Source organism: Podarcis cretensis (genome assembly GCF_951804945.1).
Source record: "Podarcis cretensis genome assembly, chromosome: 6".
Classification (NCBI taxonomy): domain Eukaryota; kingdom Metazoa; phylum Chordata; class Lepidosauria; order Squamata; family Lacertidae; genus Podarcis; species Podarcis cretensis.
Window position 1 is genome coordinate 32,331,298 of NC_137175.1, and position 21,984 is coordinate 32,353,281.

The 21,984-nt window shown below is 40.1% G+C and overlaps 2 protein-coding genes across 6 annotated transcripts in view; one reads left to right on the forward strand and one right to left on the reverse strand.

The window, feature by feature from the left end:
• The window catches only part of LOC307217553 (rho GTPase-activating protein 39-like), a 100,626-nt gene extending 95,380 nt beyond the window's left edge, over positions 1 to 5,246 (reverse strand). For both annotated transcript variants that reach the window (XM_079978979.1, XM_079978976.1), the window contains exon 1: positions 5,215 to 5,246. In XM_079978979.1, the coding sequence (XP_079835105.1) occupies positions 5,215 to 5,231 (17 nt within the window). In that variant the 5' untranslated portion in view covers positions 5,232 to 5,246. The remainder of the gene's footprint in view (positions 1 to 5,214) is intronic.
• Positions 5,247 to 5,586: 340 nt separating this feature from the next.
• The window catches only part of RBM39 (RNA binding motif protein 39), a 34,530-nt gene continuing 18,132 nt past the window's right edge, over positions 5,587 to 21,984 (forward strand). The window contains exons 1-5 of one of the 4 annotated variants that reach the window (XM_079979472.1): positions 5,588 to 5,892; positions 12,197 to 12,259; positions 12,482 to 12,554; positions 13,481 to 13,635; positions 14,004 to 14,053. In XM_079979472.1, coding sequence (XP_079835598.1) covers positions 13,600 to 13,635; positions 14,004 to 14,053 — 86 coding nt within the window. In that variant the 5' untranslated portion in view covers positions 5,588 to 5,892; positions 12,197 to 12,259; positions 12,482 to 12,554; positions 13,481 to 13,599. Of the gene's footprint in view, positions 5,893 to 12,196; positions 12,260 to 12,481; positions 12,555 to 13,480; positions 13,636 to 14,003; positions 14,054 to 16,469; positions 16,582 to 21,984 lie in introns of those variants that run through there. The other 3 variants (XM_079979473.1, XM_079979471.1, XM_079979474.1) reach the window with 3 other exon arrangements.

Consider the following 21,984-nt stretch of genomic DNA (forward strand, 5'->3'; position numbering starts at 1 on the left):
CCTCTTACGTAGGTCTGAGAGAGCAACGAAGGGTGTACCACCCAAGAGGTATTCAAAAGAGTTTGCCAACCAAGCTATTGCATATGTTGCTGTTGTAAACGACCAAGGTCAAATTGAAGCTGTGTCTGAGTCAGAGACAAAGGCACAACAGAGAGTTGCTAACCAAGGTAATGCAGAAGCACTCATTCCTTGGAAGTCACACAACCAGAGAGGTACATTGGTAAAACCAGTGGCGGGTAGTTCCAAGGGTGGAACTGAAACAACAGGGGAGTGTTATAAGTATAACAACTGTTTGTTTTCTTCTCTGGATGACGCTTTGCTCGCAGCACGCATTGATACTTTAGGGGGAGTATGTTATTCTAAAGCAGCAATGCTGCAGCAAGCAAAGGCACCAGCAGCTAAGTCAGCTGCTTGTGGCTGCAAAGCCAGACAGGATGTTTGTGACTGTTGCCATGGAAACAAAGGGGCAGTCCATTCTGTACTGAGCACCGGATGTTAGCTCAGTGAGTGTGTCATATGACCTGTACAGGATGTACATGGGTGGAGTTTGAAGTTTTCTCTCTGTTTGTTGAACAGAGCAGACATGTTTTCTCTATATGACTGCTGAAGACAGGAATAAAACATGTAGATACATTTCTGTCTGTGTCTGATTCCCCTCCCTGGGGATATGCTGGAGAGCAGGGAGGAGGAGAAGCATTTTGGTGTGTTTTTCTCACAGCCTGAGGAAAATCGCCGGAACGGACCTCGTGTGTTTTTCCTACCGGGAGTCACCGGAGAGAGGTCAAAGGAATTCAGCCGGTGCCTGGAGAGATAGGCACATACCTCTGACCGGCCCTGAATTCTGACCGGCCCTGATCATTACATCCAATCGTGATTGACTCTGGGGTTGCGGTGCTCATCTCGCTTTATTGGCCGAGGAAGCCGGCGTACAGCTTCCAGGTTATGTGGCCAGCATGACTAAGCTGCTTCTGGCAAACCAGAGCAGCACACAGAAACGCCGTTTACCTTCCGGCCGGAGCGGTACCTATTTATCTACTTGCACTTCGTGCTTTTGAAGTGCTAGGTTGGCAGGAGCAGGGACCGAGCAAGGGGAGCTCACCCCGTCAGGGGATTCAAACCGCCGACCTTCCGATCGGCAAGTCCTAGGCTCTGTGGTTTAACCCACAGCAAATGTCACATTCTTTGATCTTCCAAACAATGATTTTGGAGGATTGGGAAGAAACCATGTGCACCAAAGTGTTTTAGTATTGAAATATTTCCAAATATATAAACAAAAACAGCTTCTCGTCTCCAAGAATAGTTGATATTCAGGTTATGAATACATTTGAACAAATAAAGTACCAATGATACTGTTTCCCCACACCAAACACTTGTTTAGCCTTGGTTATGTTATTCCAAACCCATTTCCATCTTTCCTCTGAAATAGAAGTGATCAGTATTTTATTCCATTTATTTTGGAAGATATTCACTGTATTATTTAAAGAAATCAACATATCAATGCTCCCTGGAAGGCCTTTTATTTTTATTTTTATTTTTTTTTAAAAAAAACATAGTTTATTGCTTTTTCTTAAAAGAGAAAAACATATTGGAATAAAACATCAACCACCCATACGTGAAGTGCAGAGCCAACAACAAAAGGAAAAGGGAAAAGAATTTGCAACCATTGAAGTTTGTCAGTCTTATTAAATAAGTGTGTCATGCAAGAGACTTCCATGTGTTCTTGGTGGTTTGCAACCATGTTCAATGGATGTTGCATACACAATAAAGTCGTACCACATTATGTAGTAGGTAGTGAGTCTTTACTAATTCATATCTCCTTTAAATGTGTCATTAATTTGTCCTTGATGATTAGAACCCATGTCTGTGCAAGCCTTACTTCAATTAAATCAACATTAAGTGTCCCCCAGTGCGGTGATTATAGTGGCTGTTAGTAAGTTCATGATACACTTTTTATCCGAGAGGTCCCTGAAAGGCCTTTAGTCCTCTATTTAAGAAGAGATTTTTTAAAGGGCAAAGTTTTCTTAATGGGCCAGAATTTCTCAACAATGTTCTTACTGAATGCCTGGTTTGTTAATACTGAAACAAAAGAGCCTTAGTGATGTGGTTCCCTTTTTAATTTGCCACATCCTCATACTCTGTGGTCAACTGTTTCTTGGCTTCACTCTTATACAGTGGTACCTTGGGGTAAGAACTTAATTCATTCTGGAGGTCCGTTCTTAACCTGAAACTGTTCTTAACCTGAGGTACCACTTTAGCCTACCACTGGGGCCTCCTGCTGCCGCAGCGCCACCAGCATGCGATTTCTATTCTCATCCTGAAGAAAAGTTCTTAACCTGAGGTACTATTTGTGGGGTAGCGGAGTCTGTAACTTGAAGTGTCTGTAACCTGAAGCATCTGTAACCCTGTACCACTCTATATGCAACTGTAATACTGTAAGCCTGCCACTTGCATGCATTTAACTTGCGTGCATTCAGCTTTACAAACATGGCAAAAAAGTTAAGATATTAAAAGGGGGTGGAAAGTGGGTGGGGTTCTGGTTCAATAGCCTATCTGCTATTGAACCCAATTGATTTTGACAATACACAATTTTGCGTTTAGACGCAATTCCTGGAATGTAACCTCTGTGTAAATTGTGGGCCTACTGTAATTCTTGTTCTATGTATCAATAGTTCTTCTCCCCTTTTCATTAGATCTTGAAGGTCCTTAGCTTTTTACTTCGTCTTTTCCCACTTGTAACTGTTATCTAGTCTTGTAATAATAGTAATAATTCCCATGCCAATAATCTGCAACTTTGCTTATCTTCTAATTTATCACACTCTGTTTAATCTCTCTTCCTGCTTGCAACTGTTTCTCTTGCGTGATTTTACATAATCCTTCTAATAATCCTTTGAATTATGGTGCTGGAGGAGACTCTTGAGAGTCCCATGGACTGCAAGAAGATCAAACCTCTCCATTCTGAAGGAAATCAGCCCTGAGTGCTCACTAGAAGGACAGATCGTGAAGCTGAGGCTCCAAAACTTTGGCCACCTCATGAGAAGAGAAGACTCCCTGGAAAAGAGCCTGATGTTGGGAAAGATGGAGGGCACAAGGAGAAGGGGACGACAGAGGACGAGATGGTTGGACAGTGTTCTCGAAGCTACCAGCATGAGTCTGACCAAACTGCGGGAGGCAGTGGAAGACAGGAGTGCCTGGTGTGCTCTGATCTATGGGGTCATGAAGAGTCGGACACGACTAAACGACAACAATCATTCTAAAACTGAACTTCCTTTTCTTTGGCTGTGCTTCTTCTATTTTCTTCCCTCTTTCTGTTGCATCTATATCCCTTTTCACCTCCTCCTAGGTTATAACTTATTGATTTTATATTTCCTTATCTTTTTTTCTGCCATTATTGCGTATAATGTTTGAAGTTTTACTATGTTTTTATATGTGCTGTAAGCTGCCCAGAGTGGCCAAGGAAACCCAGCCAGATGGGCAGGGTATTATTATTATTATTATTATTATTATTATTATTATTATTATACCCTAGATCTTATAAACTTCTGAATACCTGCAGCCTTTTCTCATTTCACTTCACCATTATGCTGTTCTTCTATTTTCTAATTTATCCCTACATTTTCATTAAGTGTTCCTGGACTGCTATAATTACCCAAATTAATGACTTTAATGATATTAATCAATATGTTGTATTTGAGAGACTGACAAAGCTTCTGCCACATATGTCTAATTAAGCTTGCTAAAAAATGGTAACACAAAATACAGAATTTAGATTTATGAAGTAAAATGATTCACCAGCCATTATTGGGCATGCTACCGGGTTTACTAAACTAATTATGTGACTCATACCTCCAAGTAAGAATTATTATGGCATCAACGCTAACCCTACTTACCTGGGTGTAAGCCTTATTAAGTCTAAGTAAACAAGATTAGGATTGTGGTGTAAAAGAGAATGTCTAGCATTTGAATTTCAGGAAGTTTGTGAATGCTAAATATAATTTTGATTTTCAGTTAACTTCCCTTGTCTTTTGTTTGGGATTTCAATACAGAATATTAAATACAGTTGAGTAGGTCTATCAGGCAATAACAGCAATATTTATATAGAATAACATTTTTACATATACTATGTGTAAACCACTTTTAAAATGGTTTAAGTGCAATGTATGGTGTGGATGTGACATTTGTTTCATATTTTCCTAGTTACTTACTTCATATTTCCTAATCATATCGTATGTTGGCATTTAGTTGTGGCAGCTGTTTGTAACAGAACTCATCTCTGGCAGAATCCAGAACAGATGTCCCAACAAATGCCCACTCCTCTTTATTCCTTCTCCCCATCTTCACGTTTATTGCTATGCATTTTAATTTTCCTCTAATGAGTCTGTCCCCATTTTTCATTAGTACTTAGCCATTCTCTTTTTGGGGTCTGTTCTGGAAAATACACAAATTCCGTGAGAAGCAGGTGATCCAAGATGACCATTGGGTGGAACATCTCTGTTTCCCCCCTACCCCCATCATGGCATCATGCCTGCACATTTACCCAGGATGTGCAGGAAGAGCAGTGCCAGTGGTGGCAAGCTAAAATCCATATAAGTTTAATTCTGGTACATATATATGTCCAAAGCAAAACTTCTTAAGTAGTAAACAAAATAAACAAAAACTGTTCTGTTTTGTCTTTGCCTTTTGGTGTGATTTTTGTAGCATCTCTGAAAAAAGCATCAATTTTTAAATCAATCAGTTGATTGTAATCATTATATGTGGTCTGCTGTAAAAAAGATTTATCAAGTGCTACTAGCAGATTAACTCCTCTTTAAACAGAAGATAACATACACGAGTCAAGTAAACATGGGATTTATTGGATGAGATTGATTGCACAAGCCAAATGAACAAGCCACTTTTATGGGAGTTGCCAGCATGGCCCACCAAAACATTCCCTTTTTAAAATGCTATTATAACTTTACCTTTAGCTCAGCATGAACATTATCACATTTAACTTATAATATTTATAAGTAGGTGTACTTTCATAATTATATTGCATTTCACTGTCCAAGTAAGTAATAACATGTTGGACTTCAAGGACTTAATCCTGATACGTAAATATAGTTCTTAATCAGTATAAGTCTCTTTCAAAGGTACTAGCAGCCCATACGTATAATGAAATGTCAGGGAAAATTAAATTTGCAGTTAAATTATTGATCTTACGATAATATGCCCACTTACCTGGGCGTAAGCCCCATTGAACTCACTGATACTTACTTCTGAAAAAACATGCCTAGAATTGCACTGCAAAAGAATTATGCCTGGAATGAGATTATTTTTTGACCCATAGGCTCAGTACTTAACCTTTGAACCTTTTATTGTGACGCTCGCAGAGCCTTCTGTTCTCGCGAGAGTCTTAGGCCCTTGAGAGAGACGTTGGTTCTGAATGAGGCTACACAAACAACACGTTACTCTCGCGAGTTACTAGGCGCGTTTGTGCGAGACGCCTTTCCTCGCGAGATGTGCTTGGCGGACACCCGCCATTTGCACAGCATCCAGCCCTCTTGTGCCGAGATCTCGCGAGAGCCCGTGCGGAGAGCTCTGGGTGTCCCCATATCTCCAGCACGGACCCTCCTCCAAGCAGCAGGACGCGGCGGGCGCCATTTCAGGGAGCAGTCGTTTCTGCTAGAGCCGAGTCCGAATCTCCTCGTTGTGGAACTTCCTCGGCTTTGGCCTTATCCGTAAAATATTTTTTGAGGCCTAGATTTTCCCCATCTCTCTTTCCCGTCGTTGACGGGGTAATTTTGCCGTTGGGGGGCCTACTTCCCCACCGCCCGAAACATCCGGAGCCTGAGGTAGTTGCAGCAGCCGCCCTCCTCACAGACACCTGAGCTAGAAGCGGGACCCCCAGCAGCGCAGGTAACTGCCTCCGTCTCTTTGAAGGCCTCCTTTTTGAGGGGCGACTCGAGGGGCCGCGCGCTTTCCGTAAGGCCCGGAGGAGGCCCTGCTTTTGCTTTGGGCCTTCTAGGTGGCGGGCCAGTCTCGTTCCCCTTCCCCCTGGAAGCGTGCGAGCCTGGCCCGACAGACTCGGTGTTCAACCGCTTGGTTTTTTGAGGCATGGTATTCGCCTCTGTTTCGCAACGAGTTGCCAATGGCTGCGGGGTGGGGGGAGGGTAGGAAGGGGAAGTCGACTGGGACTTGGTTATAAGGAATTGGCTTGTAGTCTTAACACGTCAGTTTTCATGGACCCGATCGACTTTACTTCAGGGTGATCGGACCACTTTCCAAAACACAAGATTTCTAGCCACGTTTTAGTTCATATGTTTTCGTGCCAAGCGCCATAAAACTTTGTGTTGTGTGTTTACGAAAGGTTGATGCCGTGAGCTAATAAGGGCAGTTAATAAAAAGCCGACGTAATACATGCTGGAAGGAGAGTAGGAAGACTTGTTTTCTTTGTGTTCCTCCCCTCCCCAGGCATATTGGGAGGAGGAATGAACTCCCCCTTTTCTGCAGAGTTTGTAGTTTATTTAATTACAAAAGCATGAAAAGCCTGTAAGTTTAAGAGTTAGAATCCTATTAGGATAAATGGATTCATTTTAAGTAAAGTTTTCCATTTTATCATTCTTAAATTATTAAAACATCAGTTGGCAACCAAACAGAACCTTTATATTGAATAAGATCATAATTCAAATTTTTTGTTATGTAGTTTATGCCTCTTCCAACCACATCTGAAATTTCATATGCCAACACTTCCTTAACATTGGTCTACTCAGAGTAGACCCACTGAAATAATGACTTATTTGAGAATGATTAACATATATTCTCCATAGACATGCCCCTGGACTGGTACAAGCCCATTGCATTGGGCTTGAGCAGTTATTTGGATTCTGGTCTGAAAGTCCACACTTCACACAAGCAAGGGATGAAGCAGATTGTTTCTAATGTTCAGTGAAAAGTAAATAGCTATGCTATTGTTAGGATAGCCACACTTACTCATAATTTTCCATAAGCATGTAAAGTCATTATTGTGACACATTTATAATGCTTGACATCATCGTTCACTCTTCTACAAAGAAAGAAAACAGACATTTGACTGGTTTTTTGATAGAGGGTCTTGGATTCAGTTTTAAGGGACTGAAACCGTTGACTTTAACAAGCTTATGTTTCCATTTTCAATAGGATTATTTGTTTTGAAAAAGTTATGCTTAATGTAGCAAATTTTAGACAATGTCAAAATGTGTCTCAATAAAAATGTGAAATGCTAGAAAATTGCAGCGTTCTTTAAAAGTTGAATATCTTGAATTACTTGTGCAATCAGTTTCTTAACCCTTAATTATACAACTATTTTGGCATACCTGCCCTAAGTTAATATGGATACCTATAGGTCCAACTTGTACAATCGGACAGTAATATTTTGCATCTTGTGGCTATCCAAAATCTCTTTAGCAAATTTAAATTATTTTATATCATATTTCATTCTTCCAAAACGGCCCCCAAGAACAGCTATGTTTGAACAATGAGCTATACTCACTAACAATCATTAACTTTGCCTAACCTTTGGGCAGTATTATTCCTGTACTGTATTGGTGTTAATGTAATGGGAGGCAGAGAGAAAATGTAAGTTCTTGGCTTAATTAAGATTTCACCAGGTATTTTCAGCTCCTGTTCTTAGTTACCTGCCTCCACTATTTCAGGTTTGTCTAATAATTTAGTTTGTGGTTTGGCTTTGTTAAATTATAATAAAAGATCGGTCAGAGTTTCGTGCATTTTTCAAATTTAAACTGGGATAGAATAAATTTTGGCCAAACCTGTTTTTTGCGTACAATAATTTCCCTTGTGCCAGCATGTTTTTTGCTTCTGGGGATTTTCTCATGTTTCTGAGTTTGCTTTACAGAGAAGAAATTGGTGTACAGTATCTTAAAATTTCTGTTATTCTACATTGGGTATTTCTGGCATGGCATTACCATTTTACTTACTGGCACATCTTCTTTAATAAATGCAAACTTGAAAGACACTTTTCCCAAATGCACCCAACTCGACACATGCTAAGCAAAATACATACCTGTTGGAAATCAGAAGTAATGCAAAGCAGATAAGCTTGCACTAACATCACTGTGCACATTAGTTAGTACTCTCCACTATCTTTAACTTCACTAGTTATCAACACAGTGTTGTATTCTCTGAACTCTCACACTTAAGCAGTGGAACTTCCTCTCCCTTTCTTTCTCACATGCCCTTCACATTTGCTCTGAGGGCTCCCCAACAGTGTTTGAAATACCCCTGGCACGTTTTGCGACTGGCATGGGTCCAATTGTGACCATATGGAGATCTCTGGATGCCAGGCTGGCGACTGACATCTCCATCTGGCTGGCCCCTCCAGCTTTCTTTACTAGGTATGCAGAAGAGCTTTTTGCATTTATATCTCACCCTTTTCTCCAAGGAGTACATGGTTCACCCCTCTTCAGTTAATCCTTACAACAACCCTGTAAGGTAGGTTAAGAGGCTGTGATTTGCCCAAGGTCACCTAGTGAGGTTCATGACGAGTGGGGATTTGAACCCTCATTTCCCGGATCCTAGTCTAACACTCTAACAAGTACACAACACTGGCTTCCTAGAGTGCTTCTGCTTTGGGGCAGCTATATAAATTAAGTAGGTAAATAAATATGGGGAAAGCAAAATATCCCTTAGGGAAGCATCTGAAATACTTTCCTTGAAGCTTCAGTTGTTTTATTCTGGACTATTCTATTTGATGTTTTAATGTGCTGTAAACCACTTTGAGATTTTTTTCTTTAAAATATAAAGCAGTACAGAAGGGAAATGAATAAAAAGTAACAAAAATAATAAAATTCACTGCAGGAAAAAAAGGTACCTAGACATTCCTATGTGGCGACCATAACCCAGGTTTAAGATGGCATTTGGTGATTAGTTTACATTTCTGAGTTTCTAATGCTTCCCCCCCACACCTTCTGAACAAGATTTGGGGGTCTGCATGTGTGAACAGGAGAGGGAGCAGTTTTGTTGCTCAAGTGGGGTCCCTTCCAACTCTACAATTCTAAAGGTAAAGGTACCCCTGCCCGTACGGGCCAGTCTTGACAGACTCTGGGGTTGTGCGCCCATCTCACTTAAGAGGCCAGGGGCCAGCGCTGTCCGGAGACACTTCCGGGTCACGTGGCCAGCGTGACATCGCTGCTCTGGCCAGAGCCAGAGCCAGAGCCGCACACGGAAACGCCGTTTACCTTCCCGCTGGTAAGCGGTCCCTATTTATCTACTTGCACCCGGAGGTGCTTTCGAACTGCTAGGTTGGCAGGCGCTGGGACCGAGCAGCGGGAGCGCACCCCGCCGCAGGGATTCGAACCGCCGACCTTTCGATCGGCAAGCCCTAGGCGCTGAGGCTTTAACCCACAGCGCCACCTGCGTCCCAGGTGTAATTACGTGAGTGCAATTATTATGTTGCTTTCAACAGTCTTTGAAACCCCTAAAACAATATTACTGTGCTGTATAAAAGCAGTCATAAAAAAGTTCAGTGTTAGAAATTGAGATATGAAAGCTAGGAGCTAAATGCCACGTTAAACCTAGGTTATGGGTGCATCTACAAAATGTTGAATCACACTTTTTTAATAACAAGAATACAAAGCTGAAAATGAACTGCAGCTAAAATATTATGTTCATTTTTCACATGGTCTAGTCCTTCCCCTGCCCACCCCCTAATATTCTTAAGAGGGTCTTTTCTCCATTCTTCAGAGAGTAGCTGAGAGTAAAGGTAAAGGTAAAGGTACCCCTGCCCGTACGGGCCAGTCTTGACAGACTCTGGGGTTGTGCGCCAATCTCACTTAAGAGGCCAGGGGCCAGCGCTGTCCGGAGACACCTCCGGGTCACGTGGCCAGCGTGACATCGCTGCTCTGGCGAGCCAGAGCCAGAGCCGCACACGGAAACGCCGTTTACCTTCCCGCTGGTAAGCGGTCCCTATTTATCTACTTGCACCCGGGGGTGCTTTCGAACTGCTAGGTTGGCAGGCGCTGGGACCGAACGACGGGAGCGCACCCCGCCGCAGGGATTCGAACCGCCGACCTTTCGATCGGCAAGTCCTAGGTGCTGAGGCTTTAACCCACAGCGCCACCTGCGTCCCGCTGAGAGTAGTCTACCCATAATCCTTATTATAACAAGCTCAGGATTGCTTATACCTTGCAATTGGGGAATCTGCAACAGCTGATTCCATACGAAATATTTCCTCGGATAGTTTAACTAATCTGTTTCGAATTTTTGACCCAAGGAGTCAATGATTCATGGCAGATTTCAGGTGATGGGAAATCATCAGATTCGTGAGGAACTTCTAATCTGAAGCTCTATTGAGCTTTTTTTCACCACAGGGATGTTTCTCCCACACCCTGGAGGTAAGGCAACAACACAAAATGGCTTCCCTTTTATAATTCTGCATAGCTGTATCCACTGTTGATTTTAGGGAAATGTTTTCCATCGGTCAACTTTTAACCTTGAGCAAACAGCATTTCCAGTAACAAAATGCTCAACCAAAAATGTTAGAGCATTCCAGGGACAGTTTTATGGGAGGGTATATGCATATATGCATTTTCAAGAGTTCATTTTTCAAAATGTGGTTAAACAATTGGAATTTCTAGATTATTGTTATTTCTTACATTGAATTGATAATTGAATTGGTTCCAAAAGTTTGATATTAGTGCATATCTGGTTTAACAAGAGTATGAAATGCTCTTGCTTGTTTTGCTTTCAGCAGTTGCTTGGAGCCTGCAGCATCTGTGTTCTTGCCCATTGACAAAGTCTGGGCTCTTCATGATAGAGAAATTGAGAGAGAGAAACTGTAACCTGACCTGAATATCACATTTATTTTAAGAAATCCTTACCTCTGTTAGTCAGAAAGCCAACAGAGAATTATAATAGTTTGTTGTTTTTGAAAGTCAAATGACTTGGTAAGGGGTTTTCAGCAAATTATTATCTTAATTACACAGGTATTACTGGAGTAATAAAACCTATTATGGCTATTTGGAGAAGGGATATTTTAGTATGTTTTATTAGCAAATATGCTTCTGTTTATGTATGTTGGGTAGGTACCGTATTTTTCGCCCTATAGGACGCACTTTCCCCCCTCCAAAAATGAAGGGGAAATGTGTGTGCGTCCTATGGGGCGAATGCAGGCTTTTGCTGAAGCCTGGAGAGCGAGAGGGGTTGGTGCGCACCGACCCCTCTCGCTCTCCAGGCTTCGCGGACCTCTCTGCAAGCAGCGGGAGCGCTCCCGCTGCTTGCGGAGAGTTGCCTGCATGCCGAAGCCTGCGTGCGCTGAGATCAGCGCGTCCAGGCTTCGCGGACCTCTCAGCAAGCAGCGGGAGCCAGCGCTGGGCTCCCACGGCTTGCAGAGAGCTGCCTGTTTGGGGTCGGGGGAAGCTCGGGCCTCCCCCGCCCCAGCCCCGCGCCTGGGGGGGGAAAATAATTTTTTCCCCTTTATTTCCCCCCAAAAAACTAGGTGCGCCTTATGGGACAGTGCATCCTATAGGGCGAAAAATACGGTATTTACAAACATGGGAACCGAGTTTACTTTTTCTCTGGATAATAGGAAAACTGCATAGTTTTGTGTTTGGCTGAATGGGTTACATGCTTCCAGAGACGGTGACCTTTTTGCATGCATAATGCTGAAGCCCTGCTTTAGTGTTACAGGATTAAGCCTAGCCTCTCTTTGAGCTCACACACTTCCCTCTCCTCCAGCATAGCTATACCTAGGAGATTATAAGTTATCACTTGGAATTTTAGCTGTACTACAGTTTAGCATGTTTGAACCCTAAGCTCTGGTAAATCTTATCTATAGTTAATGAAAGCCAGCCTGCTATGGTTTGAGGTTGGCTTGTTTCCATTAGCCGTAGTTAAAATTAATCACAGTTGGTCCAGAGTTTGGTAAAACAAAAGCTAATGTTAATCAAAAATGGAAATGAACACTTGTGGACACTGGTACCTTTCATTTGCACTAGAGGAAGAAGAAAGGGTGTAAAAAGTAGGAAGAAGCTTGGTTCATTCACTTTAACAGTGTTATGTCAAAACTGACCTAGAGTTTCAAGAATGTTCAGAATATAAATCTATGAATCATTTGGAAGTGTGGACTGATGCAACTTTTGTCACCATCAGAATCATCAAGCTCTTAATTTTTGAACTAGTCTGGATTAGTACATGCTTGACTAAAGGAACTTTTTCCTCTTTCTAGGTGTCGTGAAAAATGGCTGATGATATTGATATTGAAGCAATGCTTGAAGCTCCTTATAAGAAGGTGAGAAAATATGCTAATAAGGGCTTTATCACTATTCATTTAGCATTATTCATGAAACTACTGCTGAACTGTAAACTAACACCCCCGGAGCCCTCATGATTTATCTTATTGGACGTGCGTTACGTGTATCTTACGAGTAACTATATGCTGTTAATGTAATTATATTGTGCAGTAGTTTCACTTCAGCGTGATGAATAAATGCCCATCTATCTCTCTTTGTAGACTTGCCTAACGATATCTCACCTCTACTCCCATGAATTCACCTTTGATTCCAGTGTGAACTGTCAATCATAAGGTAGTAATTGAGTGACGTATCGCTGTACCGTGGTCCCCCTAGGTAAAAACAAAAAAACAAACAAACGGAAAACACTCCTAAAAACTACCAGCTCAATTTTGGATTAGCAACAAGGTGAATGCAGTGGTTTGGGCAAATAGCAGGGTTCCAAGAATAATCTCTTCCCCAAGTTCATGGCAAGCAAATACTTAGACTGCTTAATGGAAGAAGAATGACCTCTTTTTTTAAAAAAAAGATAGACGGGTGATTAATCTTTAACAGGACAGGAGGCAATTAACTGTTGTGCGAAAGACCTTTCCAAAAATTCTTGGATCCCTGAATAGTTCACATTTTAGTATTAGTAAAACAAAATATTGTTGCAGTCTACCGTTCGTTGTGACAAAGTACTCTTCTATTTATTTAATTTAGCAACTTTGATATAATTTTCTACATTTCTGAATATTTAATACCTAGCTTCTAGATCTAAACAGGCAGCAAATGTATTTAGTTTTTCACTGGATATTGGTGAAACTATTAAATTATGCATGCAGTAGCACTGGCTTCACAAATCTATATATACAAAAAATTAAGTAATGTAGCAGTTGAACTCATGGTGTAACTGGTGTGATAACTACAATAAACATAACAGCAACTATTAGTTCATTTTGAAGTATGTTTAGTACAGCTATGCGGTATGAGTTTTGAACAAGTGTTTGTAACCTTTTAAATTTTCATGTTTAGTTTTATGTAATATTTATTAGCTATGTAACATTTTGAAACAAATCATAATTTGTAATGTTAAGAATCTTGTGTGCTAGTTTAACATGGATATTTTCCATGTAAACAGGTATGGAAATAGGGAATATTTAGGCTGGACTGGTTGGATTATTGATGACTGACTTGGGAGTCGACGTTACTAAAGCAGTGTGAATCCCTGTTTGCTTCAGGGCGAGATGTGTGACAGAGGTGGCATCAAGCTCTTACAGTCCCAACCCTCCAACGAAAATGGGCGAAGATCTCAGGACTGGCATCGGTCACAGGAAATCGATAGTGGCTGGCTGCTAGCATGGCCACTTGGGGCTTAGGCAGAGATATAGCCTTGGTACTGGTCAAAGGGATTATAGTACATGAAAATGTTTTAAACGTGAAATTTCTTTTTACATTTTATTTATTTAACCACTTGAGTGCTGAAAACTTCAGGATAACTTTAAAGTCACGTAAGGAAGCTTGTACGATTTAAATATATTTTTTAATAGTAATTCTTGTATTTGTAATTGTATGACTTAACTATAAGCAACAAAGTGGTTAAACAAGTCTACATTAACTAGTAGCACTCCATATTAAATGTAAAATAATTTTAGTATTAAAATTTTTGTTTTGTATTTTCTTATCCCTATTCCCATTACCCTTTTGACCACTTGAAATGTTTCCACTTCGTCCTCACGATGTTCTTCTATCAACCCTGCTTAGGATGAGAACAAATTGAGCAGTGCCAATGGCCATGAAGAGCGCAGCAAGAAGTAAGTATCCACTGGTATTACTGAATTTGTCGTTATTCCTAGGAAACATTCTTGGCAGCCAGGCCCTCTTCCCTCAGTAATATTAGTGTTCTTCAGTTTTTAAGCAAACAGAATATTTTACTCCCAACGTAAACTTTTGAAAGAGACAACTGGAATCCTTGTTCAATTCCAAAAATTTCCGCCGGGTCATCTTTCAAAAGAAATTAAATACAGCTAAATATATAGTCTATGACAGATACATAATTTTAGATTTTTGTAACAGTTTACCTAACTTTTAAAAAAACAGTACATTAAAAGACTGATGGCATAATATGTCTGCTCAGAAGTAAGTTCCATTGCGTTCATTGGTGCTTATTTCCAGATAAGTGGACATGGGATTGTAGCCCAAGTGAATCTGGTATGAACTTTTTAAGGTAAATTTCCAAATGGAATAAATTTGACTGTGGAATCTTGGGTCACAAGAACTTGTATTGTTGAAGCACCTTGGAACTACTTTAGGCAAGCATACCTATCTTTCTGGAATGTTGAGAAGTATGTGTGGGTTGGTTTAAGGTGATTTTTAAGCTAATTCTGTAAGGTTGGAGTCACCACAGAACAGTCTTTGCCTCGAGTTCCAGCCAGTCATGCCTCATAGTGGCAGGACAAAAGAACAGTGTTTGGCAGTATCTTGATAAGCTATTTGGAAACAGTGAGAGTTGCTGGTTTCCACTAGTTTCTTTCCTCTTCTAGAAAATGGAAGCAAAATATTTTAATATAACAGAGAGGGCTAATGAAACAGAACTGGAATAGTTCTAAAAACTAAATTAAATATTTTTCCAGTGAGATGATCTGCTTCTTTTAAATAAAAGGGAATCTTGGGGTCAACTTGCATATCCTTTCTTTAAATATTTCCAGGGGGAAAACAGTCAATTTCTGAGGTATCAGTTCCTTTGTTTAGAAATGGTTAGCTGAGAAAACAAACAAACAAAATACCACTTTAAGCAAAACTGCCTTTGCATAGTGCTGTGCTTTTCTAAGCAATAAAAACTCAAATGCTAGTCTTTTACTGTGGTGGAAAACAGAATCATTTCCCCACTCCCTGCTGAACAGATCCTTTTTGGATAGTGGTTTGTTTCATTAATATCAACAGTGACTAAACGTTTACTTAAACTTACTGCTGAGAGACGAGAGAGCACAAGAGACTGAACTTTGTTCTTAAAAAGAATAATATGTTTCTTCCCAGAGCTATCCCATCAAAAAACCACTACTGGAAAAGTACAGTCTACTCTTGCCTTCTGAGAGCATGTCTTTGCTACCTGTGCAGAATGTGGCCCTTCTTGTGGAAATGAGAGGAGTAAACTAATGTTTAAAAATGTGCACAATATAGAAATAAGACTCATCTTAAATTACACTTGGGGAGTATCTGAGGTAGATTGCCTTGTTCATATAAAGACAGCTTGTATTGGGAAGGTAGATAGCTCCTTTCTCTTTGCAGTATTTGATAATGGAAGTAACTGGAAACTTCTAATTTCCTTTCCCTGGTGGTTTTACTTTTATAAAGTGGAACACAGTACATAGAAGAAGGAGCCATGCTGTATTCTCTTATCCAAATGTAATGGTGTTAGAAAGAAACCAGCTTCTCTACCAGCCTTGTTGGCCATTTTTTTCAGTGGATGGTATCCAGTGGTGACTATCAGCTGTTGAAAGGTTATTTTTAATTATTTCTGCTCCCCCAACCTTCTGGAGCAGATTTAGATAGTGTGTGGGGTACCTTAGGGGGAATGGGAGATTAATAAAACTTTTCTCTCCCTTCCATTGACAGATTCCCTTTTGTCTGCTGACAGTCTCCACTGGATACCACCCAAAGTGAAAATTTAAATACCCTGAATAATACTATTGTGGGCTTCCTGACTTGCTTTTATTAGAGAAAAACCCCTGTTTGTTCATATCTTAAGACTGCAAGCCACAATAATAGGTTGACGGTGTTGTATGAAAAGTTAATATTGTCATAGGTCAGTGGGATAAGAAAGAGGATTTACTCTCAAAAAGGATGTGGTTTTTTTTTACAAAAGCTCACAGTAAGTTACTTTTCAGAACCTTTTTAATTCCTTTGTAGTAGTTTACTTGAGGAAATATGCGTTAATATTTCATTAAAGCCTTTTGGACCCTTTGCTGTACCAACTTAACTGCAAGGCAGCCTGAAACTCATGGTCTTACAACCACAGCAGGCAACAAAAAACTGGCTGGACAGTCTCCTTTTTATTAAATGTTATCTTGGTGGGAAGATGTTAACTTAGCTTTTTGTTGCTTGTCCTAGGTGTTGAGGAATGTTCTGCCGTCTCCTGTCACCCTCAAGAATTTACAAGAGACTTTGTTCTGTCAGCCATTGGGTGAACAGGGAAAAAGTGCTAAACGTTTTTGTTTTTTTTTAATGTAGTTTTATGTAGCCTCACTGATCTCATGGGCTAAATCTGGGATGGGGAACCTGTGGCCCTTCAGATGTTGCTGGACTACACCTTCCATCCCTGACAATAGGCCATGCCAAGAGGGTAAGAGGTTCCCCATCCCTGAGCTAAACTTTTATGGACATGGACAATTTCATGAAGGTTTTTTCCTGTCTGGGTGCATTAAAAGGTGTAGACTTCATACCCTGTTGGTTTGTTCAGGGCTTTAAAATCCTGACCTTTTGCTTAATTCATAGCTAAAAAGGCCCAAAATAATGGGAAATGATCTACAATATAACAAAGTGATTAGTGAAAGCATTATGCCAAAAATTTTTTATTTAAATTAATTTAAGAGAACTTCTTGCCCACCTAGCAGTTTGAAAGCATGCAGTGCAAGTAGATAAATAGGTAACGCACCAGCGGGAAGGTAAACGCCATTTTCGTGTCCTGCTCTGGTTCACCCAAACCGGCTTAGTCATGCTGGCCACATGACCCGGAAGCTGTCTGCGGACAAACGCCGACTCCCTCGGCCTATAGAGCGAGATGAGCGCACAACCCAAGAGTTGTCTGCGACTGGACCTGACAGTCATGGGTAACTTTACCTAAAATACAACATTAAAATCCTCTATTAAAAACATGTTATTTAAACATTCAGAGATTATTAAAGCCATAGTAGCCAAAAGACATAAATCTCATGTAGGTTCTACATTTATGGATACAGTTGTCTAAACAAAAATGCTTTAAGCAGGCACAGAGGAATACAACGAAGGAACCTGTCAGGCCTGGAGTTCCAAACTGTAGGTGCTGCCACTAAAAGATTGATTACTACAAGTGTGGAATGAGTATTACGTGGCACCTGTAACAGTGCCAGTTCTGCAGATTGAAGCAATTGAGTGGGTATATATGGGGTAAGATCCTAAAAGTGAAGAATGGATGGTGCAAAACATTCAATATGCATAAAACAACACAGATTTTGTTTATACCAAAACCTCAGTTGCCTATAATGTTCTGATGAACAGTTAGCCATTTACCATATGCAAAAAGGATACATTTTAGTATAAACTAAGCAAAAACTAACTGCAACAAATACAATTTGGATTAAGGTTAATTTTCTGGGCGGGTGACTAATAAACATGTTATTTACCTACTGATACCAGTCTTTTCAGTTTCTTGCAGATGTGTGCTGTAATTTAACTTGAAGCAAAATAGAATCGTAGCAAATGCACAAGCTTTTACAGTCATGATGATTGCATGTATTTTATTAGGAAAACAGCATTATTTGGTTTTATGTAGGGTGGAAAAAGTTCCAGAGCTTTTCTTTCATTATGGATATCAATTGCAAATACAGTATTAGGCATGCTTGGCGGTTTCAGAATTTTTGCCTTTTGTTTACTAAATACAAGTAAAATAAACATGATTAGATGACTCTCTAGGGCAGGTGTTGAGGAACCTTTTTGGCTCCATGAGCTAGATTTTTATCAGAAGCCACCAACCCATCAACCACCTGATGTCACAATGATGTAAAGTGCTTTAAAGTCCCAAAGGTGCAGCTAAAATTAAAAAGTATTTTCCTACATTCTGGGAAGGCTAAACCCCAGGAAGCAGTTTCTGCTAAAACAAATCCCCCGCTCTGTTTTATCAGGGAGTTCCATGCAAAACCCTTCCAGAATCAGGAATGCGCCCCCCACAGTTTTCGGCTCACAAGTAGGGGTTAAATCTTGCTGCTTTGGCTGTAGACTGATTCCTTGCTCAGAACAGGAATGTGTTAAATCAACCCCATCCTCAAGCCCATTAGATGACATCACAACTATTGTCAGCTGATAGGCAGGCAGTGTGGTTTCAGGAAAATGACCTCATGGACCAACTTGAACCTCCTGACAGGACAAGATTGGCCCACAGGCTAGATTGTCTACCACCCATATTCCTGGACATAAGTTTTTTTCCTGGTGCAAATGGAAAATTAACCTATGCATATTACCCTAGTTTTCCAGAAAACCTTTGTCACTGTGTGCACTACTGCTTACGTTAAATACATTAATCATTTGTTGCAATTTAGAACACCTTATTCTCTAAGGAGCTCAAGATGGTGTACATAGCTCTCTCCCACCTCATTCCCCACAACAACCCTGTGAGGTAGGTTGGGCTAAGAGGCAGTGACCGGCCTATGGTCACCAGTAAGCTTCATAGCCAAGTGGGCATTCAAGTTTCAGGTCCTTGATACTCTTAACAGTTACACCACACTAACTCTCAAGCTTACAAGTCCAATGGAAAGTGTGTAATTTGATACACACACACACACACCTGCAGAAATAATAAAAAAGCAAATCCTCCAAAGTGGTGATCATACTCATAGAATCAAAGAATTGTAGAAGGGACCCTGAGTCATCTAGTCCAACCCTCTGCAATGCAGGAATTTCAACAGGTGGTCCTCCATCTAATTTGAAACCATATTGGATCCAGCTTAGCTTTGCAAATGTGCTAGCGGTTTTATTGCTGCACCAGGTTGGTTAGGAATTGTTGATTAGAAGGAACATACCTTTTTACCAGTTTGTCTGCTTCATTATAGTAGCCTGATTATGTATGTATGTATGTATGTATGTATGTATGTATGTACATATGTACTGTGTTGTGGAGCATTTTGTATTACTGGCATGCTGTTAAGAAATGAAGATGATTTGAAGCCTGTATTAGGCATGACTGGTGCCCATTTATTACATTTTTCTTTATATTCAGTTTAGGGCAGCATGCTGCACATGAAGTGGTTTTATTTTATTACATTCTTCATAGTTAATCTTTAGGATGCACTATCACTGACCTCCCATGCACAGCATGAAAGTGATTTTTTTTCTAGTTCCAAGCATTAATTTTTTTCATATAGTGTATAAGGTTTTCTGAAGTGCTTCTTCATTCTCATGATTTGAAAGAAGCTCTTCCACTTAATTGGTCTTTGCTGTTCCCAAGCTATTAAAATATTTGGAAATGAGCAATCTGCTCAGTAATACTTTCTTATTCAACTTGTACACGCACAACAGCGGTTTAGTTTTACATGTATGAATTGAAATGAGCCTGAGTAAAGCTTTGAGGTCTCTTGTTCCTCTGCTTCCATGCAGTTGGGAGAAAGATTTCCTCAGAGAGCCAGTGTGGTGTAGTGGTTAAGAGCGGTAGTCTTGTAATCTGGGGAACCGGGTTCGAGTCTCCACTCCTCCACATGCAGCTGCTGGGTGACCTTGGGCTAGTCACACTTCTTTGAAGTCTCTCAGCCCCACTTACCTCACAGAGTGTTTGTTGTGGGGGAGGAAGGGAAAGGAGAATGTTGGCCGCTTTGAGACTCCTGAAGGGGAGTGAAAGGCGGGATATCAAATCCAAACTCTTCTTCTTCTTCAGTGTTTTGGTTCACTTTCCATAATTTCTGACTTCTCGGAGCGAGCTAATTTCAAACCATGGGTTATGAAGCTGGCTTATTTTAAATCACTGTTAACTAGAACGGGAGTCTGTGAACCTGAAGCTTTTTTCATTCTTATCCCATGTAGCACTAAGCTATATTTTAGTGCTGCATACAAACCAGCCCACTTTTAATGCTATTGCTAGTATACCAGTCTCTCAAAGTTCCAACAGGTCATTTGATACAGGTAGAGATATTGCCATCAACATAAAAAGCGGGTTGGTTTGCACATTTGCTGCAACCATAAGCCTATCTATATACCCAAAAAATTGTTTGTTGGATGAAAATCATGTTCTTGAGCTGCAACTTGTAACTGTGTGTTGCGTTCGCAATGTGCTGCCACAAGGAAGAAAGACAATTTAAGAAAGCCCTTATCTTTTCTTTACAGAAGTTCATTCCTGTAGTGTATGTAGGCAGTACTGGGATGAAATCTTTTGTTATGAGAGTAAACTGCAGCTTTCTCCTGATGGCATATGCAAGCATGCATTATGCATTCTTGATGTGACAGATTTATTAGAAATTTAAATTATTTGACTTGTGGTAGAAAGGAGTTGAAACCCTAATTTTCAACTTGGGTAAATTTCACATGCTATGTTTTATATTTTAATGGAGAAACAATTGGTCACACTTGTTATTTAATAATAATGATATGAACATTAATTGTAGGTCCAAGTTTGAACTTCAGTATCTTCTCAAAGTTTCTTTTTATTCCTGCAGTAGGAAAATTCTTGTAGTTCCCATAAATGTTTTACTTGCCACATTCATGTTTGGTACATAACTGATACAAGAGTCTTACAGCTTAAAAGAAAAGGCGAACTAGAAAAAAACACCACATATCATAACTAGCAGGCAGCCTTAAGTTACTGGGCTTGTAGGTTCCAGGTAAATGAAAATGTACATGTTGCAATAATTCCTTACCTAGGTATTAGGTCTCAAATCTATACATTTTCCTTGGGAAGGGGGATATTGGCAATATTTCATCTGGTTATTCCTGTATTGACAGTTTTTGTCATCTGGGAATCAAAGAAGAATTGCTTTCTATAAGGATGTTTCTTGAGGATATCTGACTGCAAAGAGGAATACCATCCATAATATCTCACTAATATCATGCTAGGTAAACTCCTTAGGTTTGAGTTGATTATTTAGCCTATGGATTTCTTGAATTTTAATTAACAAATCACAGTAGAAACAAATGGTCCTCCTTGTGATTACAAACCAAGGCCCTGGTTTTTGCTCACTGAAGCTATCTGATTCATAACCTACTTGTCTTCCTATGTACGGGGTAGAAACATAACTGATTCAAATAGTACTGTGAATTCGTTCAATCTCTTTGTTTAGAATAGAATCTGAGTGAGATCTTAACTCTTGAATTAATTCCAGTTGTCCAGTTTAGCTAGTGACCTTACTCCTGGACAAGGTTGAATACTCTGGATGCAATAAACCATGTGAAATGAAAAGTGCAAATTATAGGCAGGTGGTGTTAGCTTAAACAACTTTTAAGAAATTCAGTACTCTTGTTAAGATATTACAGCTTAAGTAAAAAATAAATGCACCACTCTAATAAACCAGGGTCAACAAATAGAGTTTCGTGAACACTTATGCTCTAAATCCTTTAAAGCAGAGGCACAGGAGGGAGTACATCTGGATTTTTTGCAATAGAACTGCAACAGTTTGTTTACCAGCAAACCAAAAGGGCTCCCCATATTATGCTACTGAAAAAAGTAATTAAGGGGAATTAAGGATGAATTTTCATGTGAAAGGATTGTGAGCTCAGTTCTGCTACTAAAAATATCTTCCTGTTCTGAGACGTGTACTTAGAGGCAACCAGTTCCTTAGTTCTTGGTACATGTCTGCCTCTTTACAGTGGAAACATTATTTGTCCCTGCTTTTAAGCATGGAGAAACCCTAATATAGACTAATTATGTCTTTTGGGATAATGCAGTATGTATATGTTCTTACATTTGAACCTGTCTTTGGGTCCCTATGTTACTTCTGTAGGTTTTTCCCCTCTTAAAAATACTTTGCATTTCTGTTATAAGCAGCAAATGGTTTAGAATATATAACTC